General features: G+C 47.8%; 2 protein-coding genes and 1 pseudogene across 6 annotated transcripts; 2 read left to right on the forward strand and 1 right to left on the reverse strand.

Moving 5' to 3' along the window:
- The first annotated feature begins 132 nt into the window (after positions 1-132).
- On the forward strand, positions 133-8,311 carry LOC123931130 (zinc finger protein 530-like). Of its 3 annotated transcripts, none has more exons than XM_045987933.1 (4): positions 142-269; positions 3,845-3,883; positions 4,885-5,011; positions 5,749-8,311. In XM_045987933.1, exons 2-4 carry the CDS (start codon positions 3,869-3,871, stop codon positions 7,020-7,022), a joined length of 1,416 nt encoding a protein of 471 aa, XP_045843889.1. In that variant the 5' UTR covers positions 142-269; positions 3,845-3,868; the 3' UTR covers positions 7,023-8,311. The 3 variants fall into 3 exon arrangements, with proteins under 3 accessions (XP_045843890.1, XP_045843889.1, XP_045843888.1); XM_045987932.1 differs by lacking the exon at positions 142-269 and adding an exon at positions 2,464-2,617 and having other exon boundaries at positions 2,673-3,883; XM_045987934.1 differs by lacking the exon at positions 3,845-3,883 and having other exon boundaries at positions 133-269.
- Positions 8,312-18,196: 9,885 nt separating this feature from the next.
- LOC123931989 lies at positions 18,197-18,328 on the forward strand (annotated as a pseudogene).
- Positions 18,329-18,407: 79 nt separating this feature from the next.
- ZNF772 (zinc finger protein 772) lies at positions 18,408-24,260 on the reverse strand. 3 transcript variants are annotated; one of them, XM_045987937.1, is made up of 5 exons: positions 24,044-24,260; positions 23,387-23,425; positions 21,862-21,982; positions 21,400-21,507; positions 18,408-20,789 (listed from the first exon to the last, which is right to left on the reverse strand). In XM_045987937.1, the coding sequence occupies exons 2-5, from the start codon at positions 23,417-23,419 to the stop codon at positions 19,645-19,647; spliced, it is 1,407 nt and encodes a 468-aa protein (XP_045843893.1). In that variant the 5' UTR covers positions 23,420-23,425; positions 24,044-24,260; the 3' UTR covers positions 18,408-19,644. The 3 variants fall into 3 exon arrangements, with proteins under 3 accessions (XP_045843893.1, XP_045843891.1, XP_045843894.1); XM_045987935.1 differs by having other exon boundaries at positions 21,862-21,988; XM_045987938.1 differs by lacking the exon at positions 21,400-21,507 and having other exon boundaries at positions 21,862-21,988.
- Between the last annotated feature and the right edge of the window lie 1,818 nt (positions 24,261-26,078).

Genomic DNA, 26,078 nt, shown 5'->3' on the forward strand with positions numbered 1-26,078 from the left:
CCTTTACTGGGCCAATGAGGACTCAAGGAGAGGCACTTCCGCCCCGAGGACGGCATCTGGGCGGGCCTTCCGGCGTTGGCCTCTGCGACATCTTGTAAACCTGGTTCTGTCCTTTTCGGTGGGAAGCCTTGGCTTGCCGGGCGGGCCTGAGGTAACGGGAAGAGAGACGGGCTGCGCCGGCTGCTCCCAGACTCAACGTAGCTGTCGCCGGGGCTGAAGGCTGAGGTGCCACGCCCCTTCCCGCCGCCGCCGTGGCGGTTCCAGTCCAGGTGAGTGCTGCGCTTCTCGGGGCCCTCACCCAGCCCGGGCTGCGTTAGAATTTCGTACTTTTGTTCTGGGGCCGCCGTTTGCCTGGTCTTCCAGATGTTGAGGTAAGACCTGCCTGAGGGACCCGTGCGGACTGGACGTGCGCCGTTAGGTGACCAGCCGCAGTCACTCTGGCGGCGTCGCTGCGCCCCGTGGAGAGCCGGCCGGTGGGTTTTACGGCGCGTGCCTGTTGGTCGACCGGGCGGTAGCAAGAGCGCTGCGGTGCGGGCCGGCTGGGCTGCCGCGGGGCCAGTTCGGTCGCTCGCAGGCGAGAGCGTGCGGTGGGGCTGGGGGCCGCGCTGCTGGCCTGACCGCTCGCTGCCAGGGAGCGCTCGCGCGGGCGCGGCGCAGAAGTGGGCTGTAGGGAGCGCCGGAGCCCGCTGTGTGGGTCCCCCTGGGCGCGTTTCCAGGAAGCATCTGTGGCAGTCGTGGAGGCGGAGTAGTTTCCGTACGTCTTCCGCGGTGCGTCACGTCACAGGATTACGGTGCCCTCTGGCCCCTGCGTCTGCCCGTTTCTCCGCGCAGTTGTGTGCTGTGAGCGCGGGCCTGCGGGGTCCTGCTCGCGGGCGAGCGTCGCTGCTCCGGCCGCGCTTGCCGGTCTGCGAGCGCACCGCGGTCTAGTGCACCTGGGAAGGCTGGATTCCCGCAGGGAGTCCACGATCCATTTACAGGATCTCGAGAAACTGGCTTTCGAGTTGACTCGAGTCTGCACACCTGCAGCAGCTCACAGTATCCACGAATCTCCACCGTTCTGCGGGCACCGCGCCCCGGCCGCTTCTGGGGCCAGCCTTGCGGAGTTTGCTTTGACGATTACCATGACATTGGCATTTTTTTTTTAAGATTTTATTTTATTTATTTGACAGAGAGAGAGAGAGAGAGATCACAGGTAGGCAGAGAGGCAGGCAGAGAGAGAGGAGGAAGCAGGCTCCCTGCGGAGCAGAGAGCCCGATGTGGGGCTCGATTCCAGGACCCTGAGATCATGACCTGAGCCGAAGGCAGCGGCTTAATCCACTGAGCCACCCAGGCGCCCCGACATTGGCATTTTTTAAAAGTGCTTGCTGGAGTTGTTTACATACACGATTTCAATTTGTTAGATATTAAGGTTTTAGATAATTTATTGTAACAAGTATGGAGGGTTCAAGAGTTTGTGTAATTTTTGCTCAATTCTGTGGCTTGTCATTTCAGTTTTTGTGACTGCAGGAGCCCTTTATTGTATGTACTGGGATTCTTTACTGCGATGCTTTGGGTTTGAAAAATCTGTTCTTTTATTAACTCATAAAAGGGACGCCTGGGTGGCTCAGTGGGTTAAGCCTCTTTCTTCGGCTCAGGTCATGATCTCAGGGTCCTGGGATCCAGCCCTGCATCGGGCTCTCTGCCTACTTGTGATGACTCTGAAATAAAATCTATTTTTAAAAAAAATCTCATAAGAGATGTAAGTTTTGTCTTTCCATGTGAGCCCGTCCAGTTGGAATTACTTTATTGTGTGCATCATTTAAGTGGAGGGCTAAATATCTTTTCCCTCACAGAGCACTTTATAAGCTGCTGTTGTTGTTTTTTTTAAGATTTTATTTATTTGACAGAGAGATAGATCACAAGTAGGCAGAGAGGCAGGCAGAGAGAGAGGAGGAAACAGGCTCCCTGTGGAGCAGAGAGCCCAATGCGGGGCTCGATCCCAGGACCCCGAGATCATGACCTGAGCTGAAGGCAGCGGCTTAATCCACTGAGCCACCCAGGCGCCCCATAAGCTGCTGTTTTAATGCTCTGTGCTACCACTGAGGCATCAAGACCCATGGGTGCCCCACTTTGAGCTCTAGTTTTTTTTTCAGCCTAATTCTGTGCCAGTTTTTTGGAACAATTACTCTTGCTTGCTAAAGTGATGTTTAATGTTTATTCTTACTTATGTAACCTTGTCACTTTAGAAAGAACTTCGTATGTTCTAAAATACTTGGCATACTCAGGTATTTTAGCAAAAATTTGTAGCTCTTTTATATTAGCACTAACAGCAAGCATGCATTTTTATGATAAAATACAGGTTGTTCCTGCTTTGTTGCCTCGATCTCTTATTTTTTTCTTTGAATATTTCCTCCAATCCTGGCATCCTTTGTTAAAAAGATTTATGTATTTATTTACTTAATTGTTTTAGAGAATGTGAAGTGGGGGGAGAGGGGCGCGAGGGGGAGAGGGGCGCGAGGGGGAGAGGGGAAGAATCCCAAGCAGCCTCATGTGGGACTGATATCACAGCCTTAACATCATGACCTGAGCTGATGAGCTGAAACCAAGAGTCAGATGCTTAATGGATTGAACCACCCAGGTAACCCCCTGGGATCCTTTAATACGTCAGATGCTTAATGGATTGAACCACCCAGGTAACCCCCTGGGATCCTTTAATAGCATGTATTAAGTAAAGGTTATGGCTTTGGTTGTTGTGAATCTTTTAGTAGTGTTGGGTTTCAGTTTTCTGGCTCCAGTTTTTTATGATATCTTTTCTCCACATGGTTTTAGGTACTCCTTATGAATATTGTCAATATTTATCTTTTCTCTTTAATCTTACCCTTTATGTATATTTTCTTTGGCTGCCTTTTTTTTGGAGATTCTTTTTGTCTAATGATGCAGTTTTCTTAAGTTGTGATTTGGATTTATTAAAATTACTGTACTTAACTGTTTTCACTTCCTGATCAATCTTTGTGCCATGTTACTAATTTTATCTTTGTGAACATACACTTAAAATTACCATAAACTTTTATATTCTACACCCACAAGATTCATCCTCTGGTACCACTACAAGAGAAAACGATAGGATACTTCAGGTAAGCTACTTTGCTAACATAGGCCGAAGTTTAATCATTGTAAGGATAGAAAGTAATGCCTCAAAGTAAGTAACTTTACATAATGAGGATGGAGCAAAGCTTAGGTCCTAGCTTGTTTCCTTTCTCTGAAGCTGAAACAGAAATGCAGCTGCACTGAACTGCAGGAGGCCAAAGCGCCTTTGCTGGAGCCCCGGCAACAACCTCTGTGGAGAGATTAGCTTTGAGGCACAATCCAGTGACTAGTTTAGTTGTCTGCCCTGGGGGAGAATATATTTGCAATATTTTTCTGCTCTATTTATTGAAAAACTTGGAAAAGAAGATTAAGGAGTCACATATCTAAACAGTTATTAGGGCCAACCAGAAAGTATAGGGAGAGAGGAATGTATTTTTGGCACAAGAAGAATCAGAATCATAAGGAATAAAACAGAAGGATCAGAAGCACACCCACACATAAACATGGACTTACCTTATCCCTTATTCTTGCTGCTTGTTCACCTAAGGGATGTTACTCAAATACAACCCAACCCTGACGGGCTCTGTACTCCCTTTTCCCACTTTGGAAGGACATGCCTGAGAATGCACACATGCTTTTGGCATAACCATAACACGTTCTACTTTCTGGTATACTTTTTTTATCCCCTTCAGCTTTCATCTTTACTTGAAATTAAGTGTTTCATTTTATCTGTGTCCTTGATGGGAATTAAACTAACATGGCCCTGCTCTTCCTGCAGGTTCTGCTTTCAGCAGACGCACTTATGGACCCTGCACCGGTGAGTGTCAGGTGTCCTGGAACTCTTGCTGCCACTTCTCCTGCCTTTGGTGTCTAGAGACTCTAGATAAGCCCTTAAGCCCGGGTGGGAGGTTATATGGAGAGAGAGTCCCACTTTTGGCAAGCAGCAGGGTGAGATGTGAAAGGTTGACTGAGGTTTCAGTATTGACAGGAGTGTTCTAGGTCTCATAGGTCGTTAAGATTTGAGAGAATGAGCGAGAGAACACACAAGGAGGGGGAGAAATAGACTTCACTGATCCCAGGGCCCTGAGATCATGACCTGAGCTAAAGGCAGAGGCTTTAACCCACTGACGCACCCAGGTGCCTCTAGATTTGTTTTCTAAAGTAAGGCTGTCCAGGTCACAGAAGACTCCATCATATTTTTGCTGAGAATATCAAGGAATTAGGTTTTGGCCATGTTGAGTCTCAGATAATTCAGAGACTCCCAACTATGGGGACAAATGGACAACTGGGCATACAGTCCTCAAATCGTTCACACTGTGGCATGTGGTATGTATCCCAAGATAGAACTCAGGATCTGATACAGGAGGAGGCATGTTTGGGTTATGGCATTGCCATTGGGGGACAAGGAAGGAGAGCTGTGGAGGGTAGATGGCAGGCTCTTTGCTCAAGTGGGGAGCCTGTTCCCTCTCTCTGTCAAATGGATGAATCGGGTCTTTAAAAAAAGTCACTTTCATGCGCCAAGTAGTGGTGGGGATCAAATGTACCATGGAGGTGCCAGATCTGGTGAGTAGGAGTCTGAGAAAATGCTGGGCCCAGCATGGTGATGTGTGGAAGGCAAGATTGTGGGGACTCTTCGGATGTCTTGCAGGAGAGGCATGGGGGTCCTGCCTCTCAGGCGGTGTCTGACCACCTGTCTCTTTGTTCCCCCAGGGTACCAGTGCTTAGGCTGGAGAAGTAGGGCAGATAAGGAGCAGGGAAGGGAGTGAATCTGGGCTGTGAGAGACTGCATCTGGTTGTAACTATCGTCCCTCATCACAGGGCTCTGTGACCTTTGAGGACGTGGCTGTGTACTTCTCCCAGGAGGAGTGGAGATTTCTTAACAAGGCTCAGAGACACTTGTACCGCAATGTGATGCTTGAGGTCTTCGCACTTTTTGCCTCACTGGGTAAGGCCCCTCCCCCTAACCCCAAGGTCCAGGGGCTGAGGCTGGGGCACACATACTGCACCTCCTCTCACAAATTGCTCCAACACCCCCTAGTCTGAAGCTCTTTGAGGAAAGGTTTCCATGGTGCTTTTGTTTCCTGACGTGGTTTTGGGGTTGGTTGCCTTGGACTAGTCCTGCCCACTTAGCGGTCCTGTCTTTCCCTTAAAGGCCTGCATCTTCTAGATCCCATATTGTCCATCTGGAGCTGGGAGAGCACCACATATATGACAAAGTGGACATGATTCCAGATGGGGGAGGACGTGATTTGTAGCTGGGAATTCTACCAGAAATATGTCATGTCCCAGGCTCAACACTGTTTGGTGCCAAGGTCAGAGGCTCCTCCCTTCTTGACATTTTGCCTCTCAGAAAAGACCTTCCCCTGCCCCCCAGGCTCTGCAGCACCAGCCTACACTTCATGTGTCCTGTGGGCTTATGTACTACCGAACCCTTCCGCTAATGCTGGAGCATGGGTGTACAAGGCCCTGACAAGAAGACCTTTCTGCAGAAGGGAGTTGTGGACACAGCCCCTCCTCCCCCGTGTGTCTTGGCCATGGTGAGGCCTCCCTGTGACACAGCCCTGTCCTTCAAACTACCTCCTCCCTGCCCTGCTCCCCTGGTGTTACTCATTCCACTGTCACACACATTTGGGGTGGGCTGGCTTCCTCCTCTCAGAGCTCCTCACTGTTCTCTGCTTACAGATGGCAGCCAGGGAGCAGTGGAGACGGTGGCACCCTTTGAGCAGAACGTGTGTGGAGGAGGGTCACAGAAGGCCCCCGCCCAGGACTGTGGCCTGGACACAAACCCTGGCCAGACCGCCTGTGGCATGCAGGGGGAAGTTCACCAGCTTCCAAAGCAGCACAGTAGTGGGCAGCCCCTCAGAAGGAACATGCAAAGCTGTGCCACCCACACGTCAGGGAAGCCCTTCTCTGCTAGCTCGGGCCTTCTCCAGCACCAGCTCCTTCACAGCCAGGAGACACCCCCTAAGGCCACCAACTGCGTGGAGCCTTTTGACAGTGGACAAAAGCACTACCAGTGCAGTGACTGCGGGAAAGCTTTCTGTCGCAAATACAGACTTGCTCAGCACCAGAGAGTGCACACCGGAGAGCGGCCTTACGAGTGCGCCGAGTGTGGGAAAACCTTCAGCTACAAACACATACTTGTCCAGCACCGGAGAGTTCATACCGGAGAGCGGCCTTATGAGTGCAGTGAGTGCAGCAAAACCTTCAGTAACAAACCCACGCTGGTGCGCCACCAGAGGATTCACACCGGAGAGAGGCCTTACGAATGCGGCCACTGTGGGAAGTTCTTCAGCCAGAGCTCCAGCCTTAGTGAACACAAGAGAATTCACACTGGTGCACGGCCTTACAAGTGTGGGGAGTGTGGAAAATTCTTCACCTCCAACTCCAACCTTATTAAACACCGGAGAGTGCACACGGGAACAAGGCCTTACGAGTGCAGTGAGTGTGGGAAATTCTTCAACCAAAGTCCCAGCCTCATCAAGCACCAGAGAATTCACACTGGTGAAAAGCCTTATGAATGTAGCAACTGTGGGAAACTCTTCAGCCAAAGCTCCACCCTTATCAAGCACCAGAGAGTTCACAGTGGAGTAAGACCTTACAAGTGCAGCGACTGTGGGAAACTCTTCAGCCAAAGTTTTGGCCTCACTCAACACCAGAGAGTTCATACCGGACAAAAACCCTATGAGTGTAGTGGAGGTAGACAGTTTTCTAGCCAGAGCACACAACTAACTCAGCACCGCAAAATTCACACGGCGGAAAGTCCTCATCAGTGCAGCAGCTGTGGCGACCTCTTTAGCCTCAAATCTGCTCTGATGCACCACCAGCAAGTGCACAGCCCAGCCCGCCCCTACCAGTGCACCAAATGTGGCAAAGCCTTTGGCCGGAGGTCTAACCTCATTCGACACCACAAAGTTCATCCAGGAGAAAGGCCTTACAACAGAGGTGGAGAATGAGCCAGGCTGTTGTTTAACACTACTGCATGGTGGACTTCCTCACCTATGTCTGCACGTGTAACCAACTTTGTGGGCATTAGCAGGGGTGGATGGATGGTATCATGGCACTTGAAGGTCTCTAGTTTTTTTGCCCCCCAGCCTCCTAGGATAAGTGGCTAATCTTCTAATCCAAATGTTGGGGTTTTCTGTAGGTCTAGAGGTCTCGCTCAGAGGACAATTGTATTTTCTTGGATCAGCCTCTTGTTTTCATAGTGGAGGACACATAATGCCCCTCTTTGGTATTACTGGTCTCCCTGACTCCAGGCATCAGGGAACCCCTTTCAGTACAGCAGAGACTGGGGGCTGTGATGCCCGATACGTCCCTGGGATCGTGGCTGGTATATAAGAAGGTATTTGCAGAAATTCTCAGGCCCCTGAGAGCCAACTGCTCCAGTTAAAAGCAAAACTAGAAGTCCAGACCACTGAAGGAAGGGAGAGGAATGTGATTTTTGTGACCCATAGATCTATTACCTCACCCCTACCTACCAGGGGAACTGCAGGCCAGCGGTCCACACGAGCAGCCACATTCCTACTTTGCCTGCAGTGTCCTTAAAATGTACTTTTCATGATGTCTGTTACGACCAAGGTATTCACTAAACAAAGATGCAACAGCTGGTAACTGCCCTAAAAGTATTTTTGTCTTCTCTCTTGACAGAGGAGGAGTAAGTGGGAAAGGGAGAAGCAGGTTTCCCACCCCAGGCTTCGGCCCCAGGACCCCACAGTCAGGAGTTAGGATCTGAGGTAAAGGCAGATGCATAAGGACAGAGCCACCCACGGGTCCCAGTATTTTCATCCTGTAACATCAGTGGCAAATACTATTATGTTCCCTGCTCTTACAGTTGGCTTCCTAAGGGTAGGACAGTCAGCATTGAACAGGGGACTCTTTAAATAAACCTGCTGAGATGACACACTGTTCACCCTTTCCCCTCAAAAACAAAGGGTTTTCTGGTTTGCAGCGTGGGGGCTGTCACAGACAAGCTTACTGTGAACACACAAACCCTCTCATAGAATGTCTTGCTGCACCTGGCAGAGGCAGCAGCTCATGCTCTAATGTGCTGGTCCACACCAGGTCTATCCTCATGAAGTTGAAATGGTCACATTTATTGAACTCTTTTAAAAAAAGGTGTGTCATGTATCAACTGTGCTTGAGAATTACACATTTCCCCTACAGAGTTGCTCACTTTGCTACCTGTAAGCTCTCTAAGTGCTAGTGAAGGGGAAAAAAGTGTTGGAAACTGTGCTCGTGCAATAAAAATAAACCACTGGCTGGTTTCAGTTGTCTTCCTCACAATATGGCCATCTCTTACAAAGAGGCGACGACGACCAGGACACCGACCCCGACTACTTCCCTTACCCGAGGATTCCCGCTACCCCACGATTCCTGCTACCAATGACTCCTGCTACCCCATGGCTCCCCTACCCGACGACGACACTCCTGGCGGCACTGCTCCCCAACCAAGGCCACTTCCCGATGATGACGCTCCAGCAGCAGTGCTCCCTGGCGAGGCCGCTCCCTGGCGATGCTCATGACGCTCCGGGGGAGGCTGCTCCCCACGATGCGGCTCCCCACGCCCCCGACCGTATCACTCCTCCACTACCTGCCTCACAGACTAATCTTTGTAGGGGTGGCCGAGCCCAGCCCACACACAGTGGCCAATGAGAATGCAACACACAGGGAAAGCTGCACAGTCACGCTGGGGCAGCAATACTGCGGCCAATAGAATTCCAACCCACCACAGCAAATATATGTGTGCCCCACTGATTGGACGTCTCCATCCGGCTGGCCCGCCGCCCAGGGTGTGCAAACAAGTTCCTCAGGGAGGGGCAGGGTCAATCCAAGCCCACAACAAAAGGGCTCCCCCTGGCTAACCGGGCCCCTACACCACCACTCTAGTCTTATAGGCATGGTCCCCATTCCTCTTTGTGCTTGTTTGTCAAGGAAAGGCTCTATAGAAATATTGCAGAAAAAGTCTCCTTTGCTGTACCACAGAGAGCTCCCTTTTCCTTCTTAATTTGCTTTTACACCTACACACCTCTTCCTGTATTTCTTCACGCGGGGGGATGGGTAATTCAGGTGGACAGCTGTGCAATGGAGACCACACATCCTGGGGACACTTTGTGAAACTGAGGCATGCGGACGCCCCAGTACAAGACTACTCACACACGCGCGTTACACCATGTCCATTGCCAGAAAAGATGCACAATAGACGTGGGACACACAACCGCACATCCAGCTCGTGCCAGGGGCTTGTGAGGACAGAGGGAGATGCTGACGCGCGCTAGCAGGTATGAGGACAGAGGCGCAAATACTGCAGGGAGACTTGTGAGACAGGCACAGCATAGGGACACCCAAAAGCCTGGTGTGTGGATACACGCACGCAATCCAACAAGCTCCGTGGACTGAATTTCAACCCGGCTGGGAGAGAACCACCACCCCTGCCCCCCATCCTAGCCCGTCCCTGTGGGTTTGATGATGCAGTGATGGTGGTCGGAACCGGCAGCTGGGTGCACACCTTCTTCGGTCAGTGTGGAGACTCAAACAGGTTTGAATACTAATGTAAACACTCAAGGACACATGATGGGAGCAAATCAGCCCAAGCTGCAGTGGCGGAAAACTTAAACTTGGAAATGCCTGCTAAGGAACCATGGCAGAAAGAGGGCAGGCGTGGAGTAGGGGGCAGTTATGGGCTCTACTGGAGGGTTCAGCAAGCACTGAGTCAGCTTCAGGGAGGGTGGAGGGTGGAGTATTCGCTGTCGTTCAGGTGATTTGCATTTCGCTCGAGGGGTGGGGATAATCACTAGCATGAGGCCGCCCCAGGCGAGCCCTACTTCTCTCCTCCTCCGGGGTTTCTTAGGTTGTTTACTCCTGAGCAGTCAGGTGTTTCTAGTTCTACGTCACAAGTTTATAGGTGTCAGATTACAGCTACCACAAACACAATAAAACACAAAGCTGAGTAAAGTACCCAATAAACCCAGGAAAACACACATGAAGAATTCTCATTGCTTAAACTTATGCAAGTTTTGGTGGTGTGTTGTAAAGTGCCTGGAACTTTCACAGGCAAACCACTGTGCGGGTTTCACAGTTACCACCATAGACTTACTCTCAAGATGCTGCTCTTACCAGCTCGTCCTCTGGATCACCTTTGTGGATAATTTCAAAGCCACATGAAATAATCAATGTGACCTTTAGTTTAAAAAAAAGCATTGGGGGCATCTGGTCGGCTCAGTCATTAAGCATCTGCCTTCTGCTCAGGTCATTATCTCTGGGTCCTGGAATCAAGCCTTGCATCAGGCTTCCTGCTGAGTCGGGAATCTGCTTCTCTTTCACTCTCTCCCTCTGCCCCTCCCTACTGCTCATTCTCTCTCTCTCAAATAATTAAAATCTTTAAACCAATATTTAAAAAAAAATAAATTAGGGTACCTGGGTGGCTCAGTGGGTTAAGCCTCTGCCTTCAGCTCAGGTCATGATCCCAGGATCCTGGGATCAAGCCCCGCATCGGGCTCTCTGCTCAGCGGGGAGCCTGGTCTCTCCGCCCAACCCCATCTGCCTCTCTGCCTACTTGTGATCTCCATCTGTCAAATAAATAAATAAAATCTTAAAAAAAAAATTACAAGAAAGCTAAGGAAAATTCTAAATATTTGATATAAAACAATTCTAACATAGTTCTAAAATGAGCCAGGTGTGACAGGAATTTGAAAGGAAGCTGGGAGAGACTTTAAAATGAAAACATTCCGTATTGGGTTCCTGGGTGGCTCAGTTGTTAAGAGTCTGCCTTCAGCTCAGGTCATGATCCCAGGGTCCTGATTGCCTGCTTCTCCCTCTCCCACTCCCCCGTCTTGTGTTCCTACTCTTGCTGTCATTCTCTCTCTGTCAAATACATAAATAAATATAGTCTTTTAAAAAACATAGCATATTAAGTTCTACAGGAGACAACTAAAAGTTGTTCTTATGGGACCACTTTTGGTATTAGGCACCTATATTAGGAAGAAAAGATTTCCAATGACAATCTCAGCTTCCATGTTAAAAAGTAGCAAAAGAAATAAAATGCAGTAAAAGCAAAAGGCAGGGTGCTTAGCTGGCTCAGTCAGAAGAGTATGCTACCCTTGGTCCCCGGCTGGTGAGTTCCAGCTCCATTGGGCGAAGAGATTACAAAAAAAAAAAACCAAAAACAAAAACAAAAAAACAAACAAAAAAAACAAAAACAAAAGCAAAAGGCAATAGTTTAAAAAAAGTCAAATTAGAAAAAAATGGAACAGGAAAATCAGTGCAACCAAGTGCTTTAAGGAGATAATGAAAGTGTTCAAGAAAAAGTGAGGTATTAACATCACCAGTGTAAAATGCGCGAACTCAGGAAAGGGAGACCTCATTTAGAATGGAGCCGGAGGCCAGCAGAGGGAGCCCTTACACATGGCACTATTCTTCCACTGCAGACGCAACAGGAAGTGACGGACCCCGCAAGCCAATACCACTTCACTATTCTCCAGGAGTAAATTAGACCTTCCTCTCTTGGCAACAGCCCAGCCAATGATGAAGACAAGTTCAGTCAAGGAGAAGCCACTATACTTATAACTCCGTTCACTCCAGTGGACTTTTAGTTTATAACAGCCTTCTCGACTTCCCTTTTCCTCTATAAAAGAGTATTGCTGGGGCGCCTGGGTGGCTCAGTGGGTTAAAGCCTCTGCCTTCGGCTCAGGTCATGATCTCAGGGTCCTGGGATCGAGCCCCACATCAGGCTCTCTGCTTGGCAGGGACCCTGTTTCCCCCCTCTCTCTCTCTGCCTGCTGCTCTGCCTGCTTGTGATCTCTGTCAAATAAATAATTCTTTTAAAAGAAAAGGGCATTTCTCACCTTTGTTCTCTCAACTTGCTATGGTTTTGCTGAAGCTTGCTTGTCCTGGATTGCAATTCTCAGCTATTTCCCAATAACCACCCCGTTTTGGGCTGGTAAAATAAGTGGCAATTTTATTTTTAAAGTTAAGGCGAGTTGTTGGACCAAATAGGGATCCAGAGAAGACCACAACAACTCTGACTGTTCATGCCGTAACTGTGCCAGTTTGAAGTGCGTAGGCCTTCAGTCCAGCTTTTTTTGTTTTTTATTCTGGCTCGAACTGCACCAGCCTTAGCTCAGCTCCTGCTCAGCATCAGGCAGTTCCCACTGGAACTGCACCAGCCTCTGAAACACTGTTTCTGAAAAACCTCTAAGAAATGAGATCCCAGTCATCAAAATGCTTTTGAGGGCACCCCTCCCTACTGGGACTCTCGTTTTATGTTTAAAAACTATGATCACTCGTATGCACATTTATGAGTCAGCAGACTGACTTAACCAAAAGCAATTTAGAGCTTCAGTGGCCATTATGGGGAACTTTTGATCTCCCCAAACTTACTTACTCAAAATTCAATTAGAAAGCTGCAGTTCCTAAAACAAACAAACAATAAAACCCTGAATGGGATGCCTGTTTGAAATGGTATCTGAAGTCTTCTAGATGTTTTCAGGGTTCTATGTTTGCCTCTTTGTAAAATACTATTTCTCAATTAACTGAAGCAAACAATTAAAAGAAGTCAAAACGGCCCAAGGCCTCTTTTTCTCTTCTGTCTCATCTTCTTTGCCTGCAGACATGTGGCAACAAAATTTAGGCTTGCACACAGAAACCTGCTGAACCTGCTCAAGACTATTACAATCAACACAAAATTGTCTTTTGGGAATATTCTGGTCTACCTTTAGGTGTTGAATCCACCTGGGTAGCATTTGACTCTTTGTGTACTAATGGATTGAACCAGGATCTTTCTATTTTGGTTGAAAGGCCTAGGAGACTAGGACGGAATGGAAAGCCATCCACTCGATTGAGTTAATATGGCAAACCAGCTCATTCACATCCCAGATGAGTCACCTAAAGAAAGACCACTAAAATTCTCAATTTTTGATCCTGGCAAATGACACTCCCTGAACAGAAGTCCCTCTAGTTGCTCTTTTTGCAAAAACCCAGGGTATTTTGGCGGGGGGGGGGGGGGGACTTAACAAATCTGAGTCCTCCAGGTGCTTTCGGCCCTTAGCCACCTTACGAATGTCTTCCAAATTCCCAGTGATGGGGTTTGAAAAACTATGGGGGCTCTTCTCAATCCTCCCTCTTAATCAGTTTGGAGAAACTATGTTCTGGTTTGAGAGTGAATCTCTGTCATTGACGCCAGAGCTACATTCTCATGTTTAACCCCCCGCTGTAACGCTGCCCCTGCATCAGAGAACTAGAGAAGTTCAGATAGTGGGGGTCTCTAGCAGCCTTCGGAGGTTCATGTGTCTGTACCTACTCCCTTCTGCCTAGGCCTTTTGAGTCACTCGCCCATTTCCTCTGTAGTTAGTCCGCCCCTATTCATGTATTGGGTCACGGTTTCTTAGAAAAGTATCATGCCACACTCTCTCTCCAAAAGGGAGAATAACTCTGGAACTTTACAGTCGTAATCAAAATAGCCCATCAAGAGAACTAGAGGACCATTTGGTATCTTTTATACTTTATATACTTTTATACTTTAGCTGACTTGCGATACTGATCATTCCTTGCTCTTGAACGAGCTACCATCCTCTCCATGGGAAAACAGCAGATACAGGCAAAGTCCAGTGCACTTCCCTTCAAGATTCAAAACCCCTTCCCATAATCAATGCCCTATGAATAAAGAAGCCTTCCAAGGTATCAAGCCCATTATAGATTATAAGGTCTCATTATCCCCTGCCTTATTTTCCATAACACTCCTGGTTTAACTGTGAGAAAACCCGAAGGCCAAGGATGGGGGTTAGTCCAGGACCTCTGAGCAATGAAAACCAAGTAAGTTCTGTCCCTGATCAGCACCCTGTTGTTCCTGACCTCCTGCTCCTGGCGCCCCTTCCCACAGGAAGCAAACTGCTTCACTGTGACTACCCAGTGCGCTTCTGGTAGTCCAGTTGATAAGGACAGCCAGTATCATTTTGTTTTTGCTGGGAAAGAACAGAAATACACCCGGACAGTCATACCACAAGGTCTCAAGAGTCCCTCTTACTTTTCACAAACTGCAGACTTGATTTGGATGACAGAAAGTTCTGTGCACGCTCTACTTGGCTGCAAGATGATTGCTTCTCTGTCCCCTTCTCAAATCTCTTCACGGGAAGGCCGCATCCACTTGTTAAAATTTTTGGCCTTAAAGGGACATAAAGTCTCCATTGAAAAATTGCAATTTGCTCAGTCTTGGGTTAGATACTCAGTGGGCGTGATATTAAGATTTTATTTATGTATTTGACAGAGATCACAAGTAGGCAGAGAGGCAGGCAAAGAGAGAGGCGGAAGCAGGCTCCCTGCTGAGCAGAGAGCCCCATGCGGGGGCTCGATCCCAGGACCTGAGATCTCTGTCCCTTAGGGGAAACCTCTCTCAGACTTCCCAGTGATCAGGGAACCCATTTTACTGGTCAGATACTTTGACATTTCTGTGCTGCTTGGTCAGTTTTACACTTTCATTGTGCACAGCATCTTAAACCCTCAGTCCTCTGAATGCACTAGCAGCACTTATTAAGACTCAATTGGTGAAACTTTAGACTCTCCAATACTGTGGCTCTGGCTGTTAAGTCTTCTATACCTCACATCCACCCCTGTGGGGACTCATGGACTTTTACCCTTTGAGGTAGTCACAGGACTTGGTCCCTGCCTTCTTTGACCCACAGTTGATAAAACTATGTAGAGGCGTAATTACTTCTATGAAAGACAACCATGTTTTGGTAGAGCAATCTTCTCAGAGTACTACCCTGTGACCCTAAGCATCACACTTTGCAACCTGGACATTTGGGCTGTTGGAAAAGACACCTCCAGACTCTTCAGCCTCACTGGAAAGACCATTGTCAGGAACTGCTAACCAACCCTTGTGCCACCAAACTCCAGGGAAAAGACTTGGGTATCTGTGACACCTCTACAGAAAGCACCAAACCTTGACTGGATCTGCACACCATCTGGTGACTTGAAAGTAAAGATTTCTTGGAATTGAGGCAGACGTCTGATAATAGCTTTCCCAAGATGTGCAAAACAAGCATGCATACCTTTTTCGCTGTAGCTTCTTCTTGAATGGGAAGACAGTCCCCCTGTCTGCATTTTCCAAGCCCTGGCAAGCAGGAGAGCATCTTTTGATCGCACCTTTCAGAAACAGCCTCGTGACCCTGGGACAAGTTAGTTTTCACCTGCTTTTCCTTACAGGTTGGAAGGTTCAAAGTTCGGAAGTCTCCTTCATCTGAACTATTGACTGACTTCGGATTCATCTCCAAATTCATGGTCTCTGAATTTTCAACCTCACAGGCTGTATTAGCAAGAACACATTTGTTTCTAAATTTTTTTTATATTTTTAAAAAGATTTTATTTATTTGAGAGAAAGAGCGTGAGAGAGAGGAGTGTTAGAGGGAGAAGCAGACTCCCCACCAAGCAGGGAGCCTGATGCGGGGCTTGATCCTGGGACTCCAGGATCATGATCTGAACCGAAGGCAGTTGCTCAACCAACTGAGCCACCCAGGCGCCCTCTAAATAGTTTTTTGAGGTAACGGTATGGTTTTTTGTTTTTTTGTTTTGTTTCGTTTTTTGGTAATGGTACAGTTTTAAGATATCTTTGAAGTTCTGTTGTTTTGCAAAAAGTTCATCTGCTGTTGCTCTGTGTTCATACCCACACTCTTCCCAAGCACACTTGGTTCACCCTCCCCCTGTGCTCTAGCGGTATTTGGTAGTCTGTTCTCATGGTCACTCTAAGCAAACATTTTCAAGAGGAATACATCACTCTGAGTTTGTCTTCATAGGGAGACCCTTTCTCCCCTATGTTGGCGTAAGTGCCAATAAACATTTCATTTCACTTTCAGACCTAGGGTCCTTGTTTAGAACCATTATACAGAGATGCCTGGGTGGCTCAGTTCGTTAAGCATCTGCTTTGGGCTCAGGTTATAACCTCACGGTCCTGGGATCTAGTCCTGCATCAGGCTCCTTGCTCAGTGGGGAGCCTGCTTCCCCCTCTGCTCTCTCTGCTTGTGCCTGTGCTCTCTGACAAATAAGTGAAAAAATAAAAAGAACCATCATAGAATTTGAAATTGTTACTTTTGGCTTGTATAGAACTGTTTTGTATTTTGCTGTTGAGGTTTTTTTTTATCTTTTTTTAAAGATTTTATGTTTTTTTTTTAAGATTTTATTTATTTATTTGATAGACAGAGATTGTAACTAGTCAGAGAGACAGGCAGGGAGAGAGAGGAGGAAGCAGGCTTCCTGCTGAACAGAGAGCCCCATGTGGGGCCCGATCCCAGGACCCTGGGATCATGACCTGAGCTGAAGGCAGAGGCTTTAACCCACTGAGCCACCCAGGCTCCCCAAGATTTTATTTATTTATTTGACAGAGAGAGAGAGATCATAAGTAGGCAGAGAGGCAGGCAGAGAGAGAGGAGGAAGCAGGCTCCCTGCGGAGCAGAGAGCCCGATGTGGGGCTCGATCCCAGGACCCTGAGATCATGACCTGAGCCGAAGGCAGCGGCTTAATCCACTGAGCCACCCAGGCGCCCCCCTTTTTTTTAAATCTTTTTAAATGATCACCCAATAAGGTGATGCTGCCTGATGCTTCAAGACTCTTGAGTTTCTCCCTCCTAACCTTCCTTATTCCCCAAATGTGGCGTTAACTGGTTTCCACTTCAACTTTGCTTCCAACATAGGACATGACAACCTTCCTGGTACTGAGGGACAAAACCAGTAGGCATAAAGAACCTGACTACTGATTGGCAATGCTTTCAAAGAAAGATCTTAATCAAAAGGGGGAAATGTGCAAATAGAAGGAAACCTCATTTAGAATGAGGTCAGGCGGCCAGCAGGGGGTGCTCTCGTGCGTGGCGCTAGCTGCCAACTGCAGACTCGACAGGAGGAGGTGGACCTTGCCAGCCAATACTATTTTATTATCCTGGCAGGAGGAGAGATTTCTTCCTCCCCTGGCAACAATCCAACCAATTAGAGACAGTGACAGCTCAGCTAATAACAAACTGTAGTTACAAGCCCCAGTTTAGGCCAGTGGACTTTTAGTTTATTACAGCCCTTCCCAACTTCCCCCTTTCCTCTATAAAAAAGCGTTCTTTACCTTCGTTCTCTGGACTTGCCTATGGTTTTAATAAAATTCACTTGTCCTAGATTGTAATCTCAGCTACTCCTGAATAAACCCATTTTATCTTTAAGGTTAACACAGGGATTAGAGGTGGCATCAGTAAAGACTTTGCAGGCATTAAAATAATAATGGTTTGAAAAGTTTGATTACTTAAATGAAATGAACTCCTTGAATGACACAAAGCACCAATGCTCACTCTATGGGAAAAAAGATAACTTCTACAGATCTAGATCCACTATGAAAATTAAGTTTGTAATTACAGATCTTCCCATAAAATAAAGTCCAGGTCCAATTATTTCACTGGTGAATTCTACAAAACAAGGAAGAAACAGCACCAGTTCTTCAGAAACTGAAATTTAAAAATTAAAAATCAGGGGATACTTAACCAACGTAATGTATAAAACCAGCATTATGGTGATACCACTTAAACCCAGGCATTAAGAAAAATTAGAAACATCTCTCATGAACACAGATGCAAAATCTTTAAAAAAAAAAAAAAGGGCAAATAAATACAACAATACATAAAAAGAATACATTATGACCAAACGGGGCTCATAAGACTGGTTTAATTTTTTAAAATTAGTCAATGTAATTCATCATTGAAAGATTAAAAATGCAAAAGGAAAAAAAAAAGCCTACGATTGTGGTAACCACTATCCAAGACATTCTCTTAGAAACCCCTACCTTCTTGTATTATCCCTGTTCTGGAATCCCTTTCCACTTTACACCAGGATGAGTCTGTGTCACCCACAGAATAAGTCAGGAAAGTTAACACATCACGTCCAGGAAAAGGTTGCACACTGTAGCTTTGTTTTTGTGTGAGCCCTCTACTGGATCACCTGATTTGGAACTTCTTCTCTAAAATGAGAGAAAAAGCATGAACGCAAAGGAATGAACTGATCCTAACACTGATGGATCACAAGGTAATTATTCAAAGTTAAAGCCAGATACGGAAGAGTACATATTTGTTACCCATGTACATAAATTTTTCCACAGATAAAAAAATTCTGGGAGCTTTGCGCAGTGGCAGTATTGTAGCCAATGAGGTTTAACTGAGGTGCGATTATTGCTCATTGAAAAAAATCCTGGGAAATTCAAATAAATCTGTGACAGAAAGCAAGATGAATGGTTGCCTGGGAATGGGTAACGGGCAGAGGGATTGTGGAGCACATCAGAAAACTTGGCTTCACAGGTGCAAACATGTATCAAAACTTATCAAACTGTACACTATAAATATGTGCATTTTATTGCAGAAAATGCTTTGACTGATTGCTCTGACAGTGACTGTAGCCATAAGAGACACAAATATGGGAATCCTGAGAATTTCTGTAACCTTGTACCAAAGCCATAGTGATGGAAACATGTGGATATACCTTTATTAGAATCACACTCCCTGTAGTTTGCTCCCAACTCCCTATTATTCAGTATCTGTGCCAATTATAATTCCTATCTAGTCTTTTTAGGGGACAGTGACATCTATTAAATAATAGATTTCAGGGGCACTGTCAGGTCCCAGGGGTCAAGTTCTCATCAAGAGACTATGGGACTAGGGAACCAATTCATACTGCCCCCAGATACACCAGAGGCTGTCACAACTGCCCAGTGCTCAGGGTGACCGTAATCACAAATCTTGGCATACAGGCCAAAAGGTTAGGCCCACCAAGATCAGTATTTCATAGGAGACCTTGAGCAGTAATGGAAGTTAGGCTAAAATGAAAGATGTTCCTTGTTTGCCATTCTGCTAACCACTGAGATGCAACATTTGGTGCTCTCACAAAAGCTGTTCCTCCCTTCACAGCGGCAGAATCCAATTCTGTTCACAGAGTGAACGGAATTCCCAAAATTATAGTTTAAAAACTAAGTCATTTGTTGCAAAAACAGAACATGAGACAGACAACTCCTAAGGTAGGTGACTTGAAGACTACACAAATCCGTGAGTGCAAAATGAGACCAACCAAGTCCATGAAAAACAGAAACCTTCTCTGCAAGCAGCCGGCAGAACAAAGCTTGCCACCTTGTGACCAAGTTAGGTCGTGTCCATGCTTATACCAGCTGGTGGTGGAGAAGGCAGGAAGGAGTGAAGATTTTTAATGGGCTCCAGGTACTGATGATTCCCTCTGGGGAAGGGAGGAGGAGTAGAGGACTGCCTATTAGAACATGTTGGGGTGACTTATGCACAATGTGGGACTCTGCCATTCCATACATGGCTGTTATTTTCTGTTTTTCCAGAGACATGGGCAGTGACAGAATTCTGGCAAGGCTTCCAGACAGGTTACAAAGGGCAACACTGCACCAGAAAGCTTCCCACATACGTTGCACTCAGAACAATCTCCTCAGGGTGGATGTTTAAATGTATGAGGTTCAACTTCCGGCTGATGGCTACTCAAGAAGGCTAATCTCAGAGCTTCTCTCTGCTGTCAGTCACTAATGGAACAGGGAAATCATGTACTCCCTGCCATCCTAAGGCCTTTCTCCAGTGTGAACTTTCCAGTGTCGGATGAGGGAAGCTCTTTGCCTGAAGGCCTTCCCACACTCACTGCACTTATATGGCCTTTCTCCAGTGTGAATTCTGTGGTGTTGAACAAGTACATGTTTGTGGCTAAAGGCTTTTCCACAGTCACTGCACACATAGGGCTTTTCACCATTGTGAACTCTCTGGTGTGCAATAAGGTCAGAGCTCTGGCTAAAGAACTTCCCACATGCAATGCACTCGTAGGGCCTTGCTCCAGTATGAACACTCCAGTGTTTAATGAGTCTGTATTTGTGACCAAAGTACTTCCCACATTCGCTGCACTCATAAGGCCTTTCTCCTGTATGGATACTCTCATGCTGAACAAGTGTGGATTTGTGGCTATACGCTTTCCCACATTCACTGCACTTGTAAGGCCTCGCTCCAGTGTGAACTCTCTGGTGTACAATAAGGTTGGAACTATGATTGAAAACTTTCCCACATATACCACACTCGTACGGCATTTCTCCAGTGTGGATTCTCTGGTGCTGAGCAAGTATGGGTTTGCGGCTGAAGGTTTTCCCACATTCGCTGCATTCATAAGGCCTTTCTCCAGTGTGGACTCTTTGGTGCTGGACAAGTGAGTCTTTGCGGCTGAAGGCTTTCCCACATTCATTGCACTCGTAATGCCTTTGTCCACTGTGAAAGGCACCCACACATTTGGTGTTACTGTTTGGCTTCCATTTACTATGAGGAGCATGCTGCTGGAAAATATTTGAGCTAGATGGGAAGTCCTTATAACTCTTCCCTGTCGTACAAGGGATCCCCAGTGGTTCGACAGGGGAGCTGTTTACAAACAAGGGGCTGACCTTGCCCCCTCTGAAGTGCTCCTCTCCACTGTGCTGCTTCTGGTGGTGAAGGTTTGCATTGAAGCAGAATTGTTTCCCACATGCCCCACACATGTATGATTTCTGCTCAGGGTGTGTTCCCTGGGACTCAGCCACATGCAAAATGTCTCTCAAGACCAAGCCACATGTCTCACAGAGGTGGGCCTTCTGGGTAGAAGGACCTGCCTTGGGAGTCCTGACCTGTGACACTCCCACAGAACTGTTCTGCTCAAAAGCTATCTCCTCGTCCTCCATTCCATGCCAATAACCTGAAAGCAGACAAATGTACAGGACAAGTACAAATCAACACTGATGGAAGGGGGACCTTATTATATATGTGTGTCTAACCGAAGTAAGATCAAGGTCAGAGGAATGCTGTCAGAAGAAGAGGCCCAAGCTCAAGCTGAGTAAAGGGCTCCCGTGCAGTAGTTGGCATCTAAAGGTCATAGAACGGAAAAGTCTAAGGGGGAAAAAAAGAAAGTAAAAAGGAATGGAAGAGGCCTTGACTAGGAGGACAGGGTATAGCCTGTGGGGTACAGCCCAGGAAGAACATTCCACGGGGGGACAGGTGAGAGCTACACAGCCTGACTACTGATGAGCTACCACTGAGCAGCTGGTATCTCAGGGCAGTTTAGGGCACATGCACATCTCAGGACACACGGAGTAAAAGCCAATGTTGGGGGGCACTGCAGAGGAAGCAGTGGAGAGGAACAGGTGAGCTATGGATGCAGAGGTGGGGAAAGCCAGAGGCCAAAGGTCAGAGCATAAGACAAGTGGGTACATGCGAAAGTAAAGTGTGGGAGAGAGGTTAGGGAATGACAGGAACACAGTCCCAACATCACATCCTTCCCCACTCCCATTCCCCAGGGCCACACCCACCCTGAGCCTCTCCGGTTCTGGCTGGAGTAACGTCTGCCCAGTCAGATCCCCAGGGCTTGCTGCCCAGGTCCAGGGAGGGAACCCCATGGGACATGGAAGATTCATCTCCTAAAGGGAAGACAAGACAGGTAAATGGGCAGCACTGGTTTGGGTAACCCACCACTCAGAGAAGAAAACCAAGTATTATAAAATAACCTCAAAGTAGGGTCTTGCACAAATAGCTCATTGGTCTCAGCCAGGGGTGACCACTCTGGTCCTGCAGTTCCTGACGCAGACAGGCTGCTGCAGACGTCAGGTAGAGAGGGAGGGCAGAAACTGGGGGACACGGGCACACGGATCTGGACAGGGCATCCGGGCAGGGAGAGAACAAACTCTGCTAACAGGAAGGACTGAACTATCCTTGGGAGATAGGGGAGCAGCAGAGCCCAGTACAGGACACTGGGGTGGGTGTGAGGGACTTACTCAGCGAGGCCGTAAGTGCAAAGTTCTCCAGCATCACATGGTGGTACAGGCGTCTCTGAGCCTCATCAAGGAGACCCCACTCCTCCTGGGAGAAGTACACGGCCACGTCCTCAAAGTTCACCTGTCCCTGCCACAATGGGGAGAGCCAAGTCCATGAGTAGCCTCTCTCCCAAGGACACCCATCCAGGCCCCCATAGATCTCCCTCCTGCATTTCTTCCTACCTAATTCCCCAACTCAGGAAATATAGGGAGTGGATGCCAACGGTGTTTGCACTCTCCTAACTGTCCCTTTGTTATGGTGCCTGCCCACAGCAACCACAGGCAGGCGGTCCGAGAGGTACCATCTAACCTCTGGGCCCAGCCTGCAGGACTGCTCTGCTCTCCCCATCCCCCACCCACACGTCCTGCCAACCAGTTGTCCTGGGGCTACGAAAATCATGCTACCCCACAACCAAAGTTGGGCTCACCTTTCTCCCTTAGGCCCCCAAAACCAAGACCCAGGAGCCATCAGTTCACACTACTTTGCACGTGTACATAATTCTGGATCCTACTCTGTCTCACAACTCTGGCCCCCCACCCAGTCACTGGCCTCCACCATCACCTTCCTGGCTCACTAACTGCACCGCATGGCACATTCTTCCTCCTAAACCTGCCTACACACCACCTGCTACTTTTTGGATGTCTCCATCATGAACCCCTCCACAGAAGTCCAGTCCTGTGTCCAGCAGCTCACCTGATGCCTCCACTTGGTGTTCTCTGGAACACCTTAGACTCTTCACATGGGCAACAAATTTAAAATCCTAATATCCAGTCTGAGTTATGTCTAGCACTGATCTGCCCATCTCTGCTGACGGAGCTTCTACCCTTCCAGCTAATATGGGCTAAAACCTTGGGGTTCTCTCTCTCTCACATGAAAAAAAAAGTGATCCAACACTTCTCCCACCTACACAGTTCCCCTCTGGCTCATCCCTTCCTGCCGCTCACCTTAAATGTTGAAGCAGCCTCCTCCCTGGTCTCCCTGTGTACACCAGAGCTCCTTCTACCCTCACCACACACAGTCTGTTCTCCACTTGGCATCCACGGGGTGCCTGCTAAAACCTGGAGCAGACCACCTCCCTCCCCCACTCCACACCCCCATGACTACACAACTCTCAGAACAGAGGCCTAGCTAGTCAGCTGGTCACTCTAGACCTGAATCCTGGCCACCTGCTCCTGATTCCTACCACACACAGGCGAGACCTGCTGTTTCTTGGAAACTTCCATCTCAATCTCTCCCCCAAATACATACGCATGTTAGTTCCTGTACCTGGAACAACTCTCCACATCTTATTCCAACAGTTACCCAAAATTAGAAGCTCTCTCTATAATCCCTGGCTTGGGCTCAAAATCCTGGGCTGGAGACTTCTCCAGGGTCCTCAGACTCAAGAGCCGATAAAGTATAAATAGAGTGTTGTATGGTACCCAAATCCTGGAGACCAGGTGGGTGGGGGTCGGATGGCTGAGAGCACAGACACCCTTCCCTCACCTGTACAGGGTCCATAATGACTTCTGAGTTCATCGGAACCTGTGGGAAGAGGGAGACTGTGAGAGACAAGCAAGCACGAAGGAGCTCATGCCTTCCCCCTACCGCTGCCCCCCCCCCCCCGCAAATACCCGGGGCTAACTGCCTACCTTTTGTGCCTAGGTCTTCAGGCCACCTGACAGCTGTGTTACCTCGGACTAGGTCTGTCTTTCTGTGCCTCATCGGCCGCCTCAACTCCTAACCTTGTCTGTTCGTTCCACAAGCAGCCTATGAAATACTTTTAAAAGCCTTCAGATGGCGTCTCCCCCTGTCTAGAACCCTCCATAGCTCCCAGCACGCTCACAGTGACGTTAGAGCTGCTCAGGCTGACACCGCAAGTCTAAGTCCTCCTCACACTCTGATCCTTTCACACACCAAGGCCCCAGGTTTCCCGAATGCTCCGTCTGTATCGCCTCCCAAACCTTTGCATATGCTAGTCCCTCTATCCGCGACGTCCCTCCACACCCCGCCACACCTGCGATCAGAAATGGGGCCCAACCAGGGGCGCCCCTGCAGTCTATAGACACAGGGACCTGAGCGGCAGCGCCCTGAAACGGCTCTCATCGAGGGTCGGAGTTCAGAAACGGAGGTCGCGCGAGGACCCGAGGGCGCAGCACCCACCTGCGCCGGGTCGGTCAGCGCGGCCGCGGCCACCGGAACCTGCGGACCGGGGAAGGCCCGCGAAGGGGAGGGGGGTCATTAGCGGTCGACAGGTGCAAGGAACCGATCCGCAGGCCCGCCTCTGTTCAGGAGAGACAACGCCTCCTCTCGCGTTTGCCTTCTCGTGTCACTCAGGCCTGACGGCTGTCTGGGAACTAACCCAGTAGTTAATCTAAAAACAAACAACATGTCCGCTCAAGAGGGGAACGGAAGTCCCTCCCTGACGTCTCCCGCACCAACGGAAATGCCCCTCTCCCCAGCCTTCATTGGCCCAGCATCGCGGAGACTCCTGGGTAACGTGGTTTCCTTCGCGACCACACTGGCGAGAGGTGTCAGCGCTGCCTCTGGAGCCACGTAGCTAGCGGCGCCTAGAAATTGCGTCTCCTTGAGGACTAGGCGGGGCTTCTCTTTCCCTTAAAGGAGCAGCTCCCATATTTCCGATAAGGGTGATCTGTAACACGTTTACAGAAATGCTTAGAGATATAATTTCAGGACTCTACGCAGAGACTGCTCACCAGAAAATTAATTTCTCTCAGATTTTTTTCAGGTGGAAGCTAATAAATATTGTCATCGAGTAAACTTGTAGCCTGCAACTCTGGAGTTAGTCTTGTAAGCCTCATCATGGAGGGTGAGGAACAGAAGAGCAAAGACTCCAGACACCCGGCGAGGTGGACATGAAGAGGGATATTAAACGCCGCTCAAGCACGTGCACAGTGTTTGTGCCTCTGATCACCTCAGAAGTCATTCCTCCTGAGTGTATAATCAGTGACTGTGTAGAACACGGGTGCAGCACCTTTTTACAAGATAATATTTCTTAGTCTGTACATAGAGATGTATTCAATTTCTTGTAGGTATGTTACAAATGTCTGAAAGAAAGGCGATGTACCGAATGTCGTTTGGGAGTCAGGAGGGCAGTAAGAACAGTCTCTATGCAGAAAAAAGTGACCATGAAATTAAATTTCTATGCACAGTAAAAATGTCTCTTAAGAAATTGTGACAGAGGTGCCAGTCGTTAACTGTCTGCCTTCAGCTCAGGTCATGATCCCAGGATCCTGGGATCGAGCCTCAGGCTCTCTGCTCAGCAGGTAGCCTGCTTCTCCCTCTCCCACTTCCTCTGCTTGTCCCGTCTCTCTCTGTGTCTTTCTCTGTCAAATAAATAAAAAATCTTAAAAAAAAAAAAGAATTTGTGACATAAGACTATTATTATATGAGGCCCCAAATGAGGAATGTAATGGAAAACAAACTCACAGAAAATAAAATTCTAAGCAAAATATTTAAGTTCAAGGAAGAGCGATCCCAGATGAAAAGTCTGCAATGAGAGAAGGAATCAAGACTGTGAGAGAGGTACATCTTTTTTCAAAATAGATGATCATTTATTTTGTAAATGTGAATATATCCCCCTATGGAATTAAAATGATGGAATTGATATGCAAATGTTGGAGTTTGGAGTGAAAAGTTGAGAAAAATTCTTGAGACGTCATTGGTGCAGAAAGATGATTAAAATTAAAACATGGAGACAGAACCTGTGGGCAGAAGGAGCAGCACTGGGTTTGTGAGGGGGTAATTGATTATGTACTCTAAAGTTGGGAGAGGGCTATGCATAGCCTAAGTCTCTAAGGAATTTGGAAGCAAGGTTTCCAGGACCTTGACAGACTAATCCCTTGAAGGGCTAGCTATTATTAGGAAAAGGTCATTTATTACTGCAGAGTAAAACCTTAGTCACAAGACCGTTCAGATGTATATAAGTGGATCATATGCTTGAAGGATGATTGCTAACATATATCTTTGGTGGGGTAGAGATAAAGAAAGTTTCTAAAGTAATTTTTACATATTAGGGCAGCACAAATATTTTTTTCCCTAAGTAAATTCAACCTCCAGAAGTGGGGCTTGAACTCACAGCCCCCAAATCAAGAGTCACACACTCTATCGATTGAACCAGCCAGACATTCCTGGTATTTTTGTATGCTAAACTAGACTTACAGGATCTTGGAGGTCA

The sequence above is a fragment of the Meles meles genome, chromosome 19 (assembly GCF_922984935.1).
Source record: "Meles meles chromosome 19, mMelMel3.1 paternal haplotype, whole genome shotgun sequence".
Taxonomy (NCBI): domain Eukaryota; kingdom Metazoa; phylum Chordata; class Mammalia; order Carnivora; family Mustelidae; genus Meles; species Meles meles.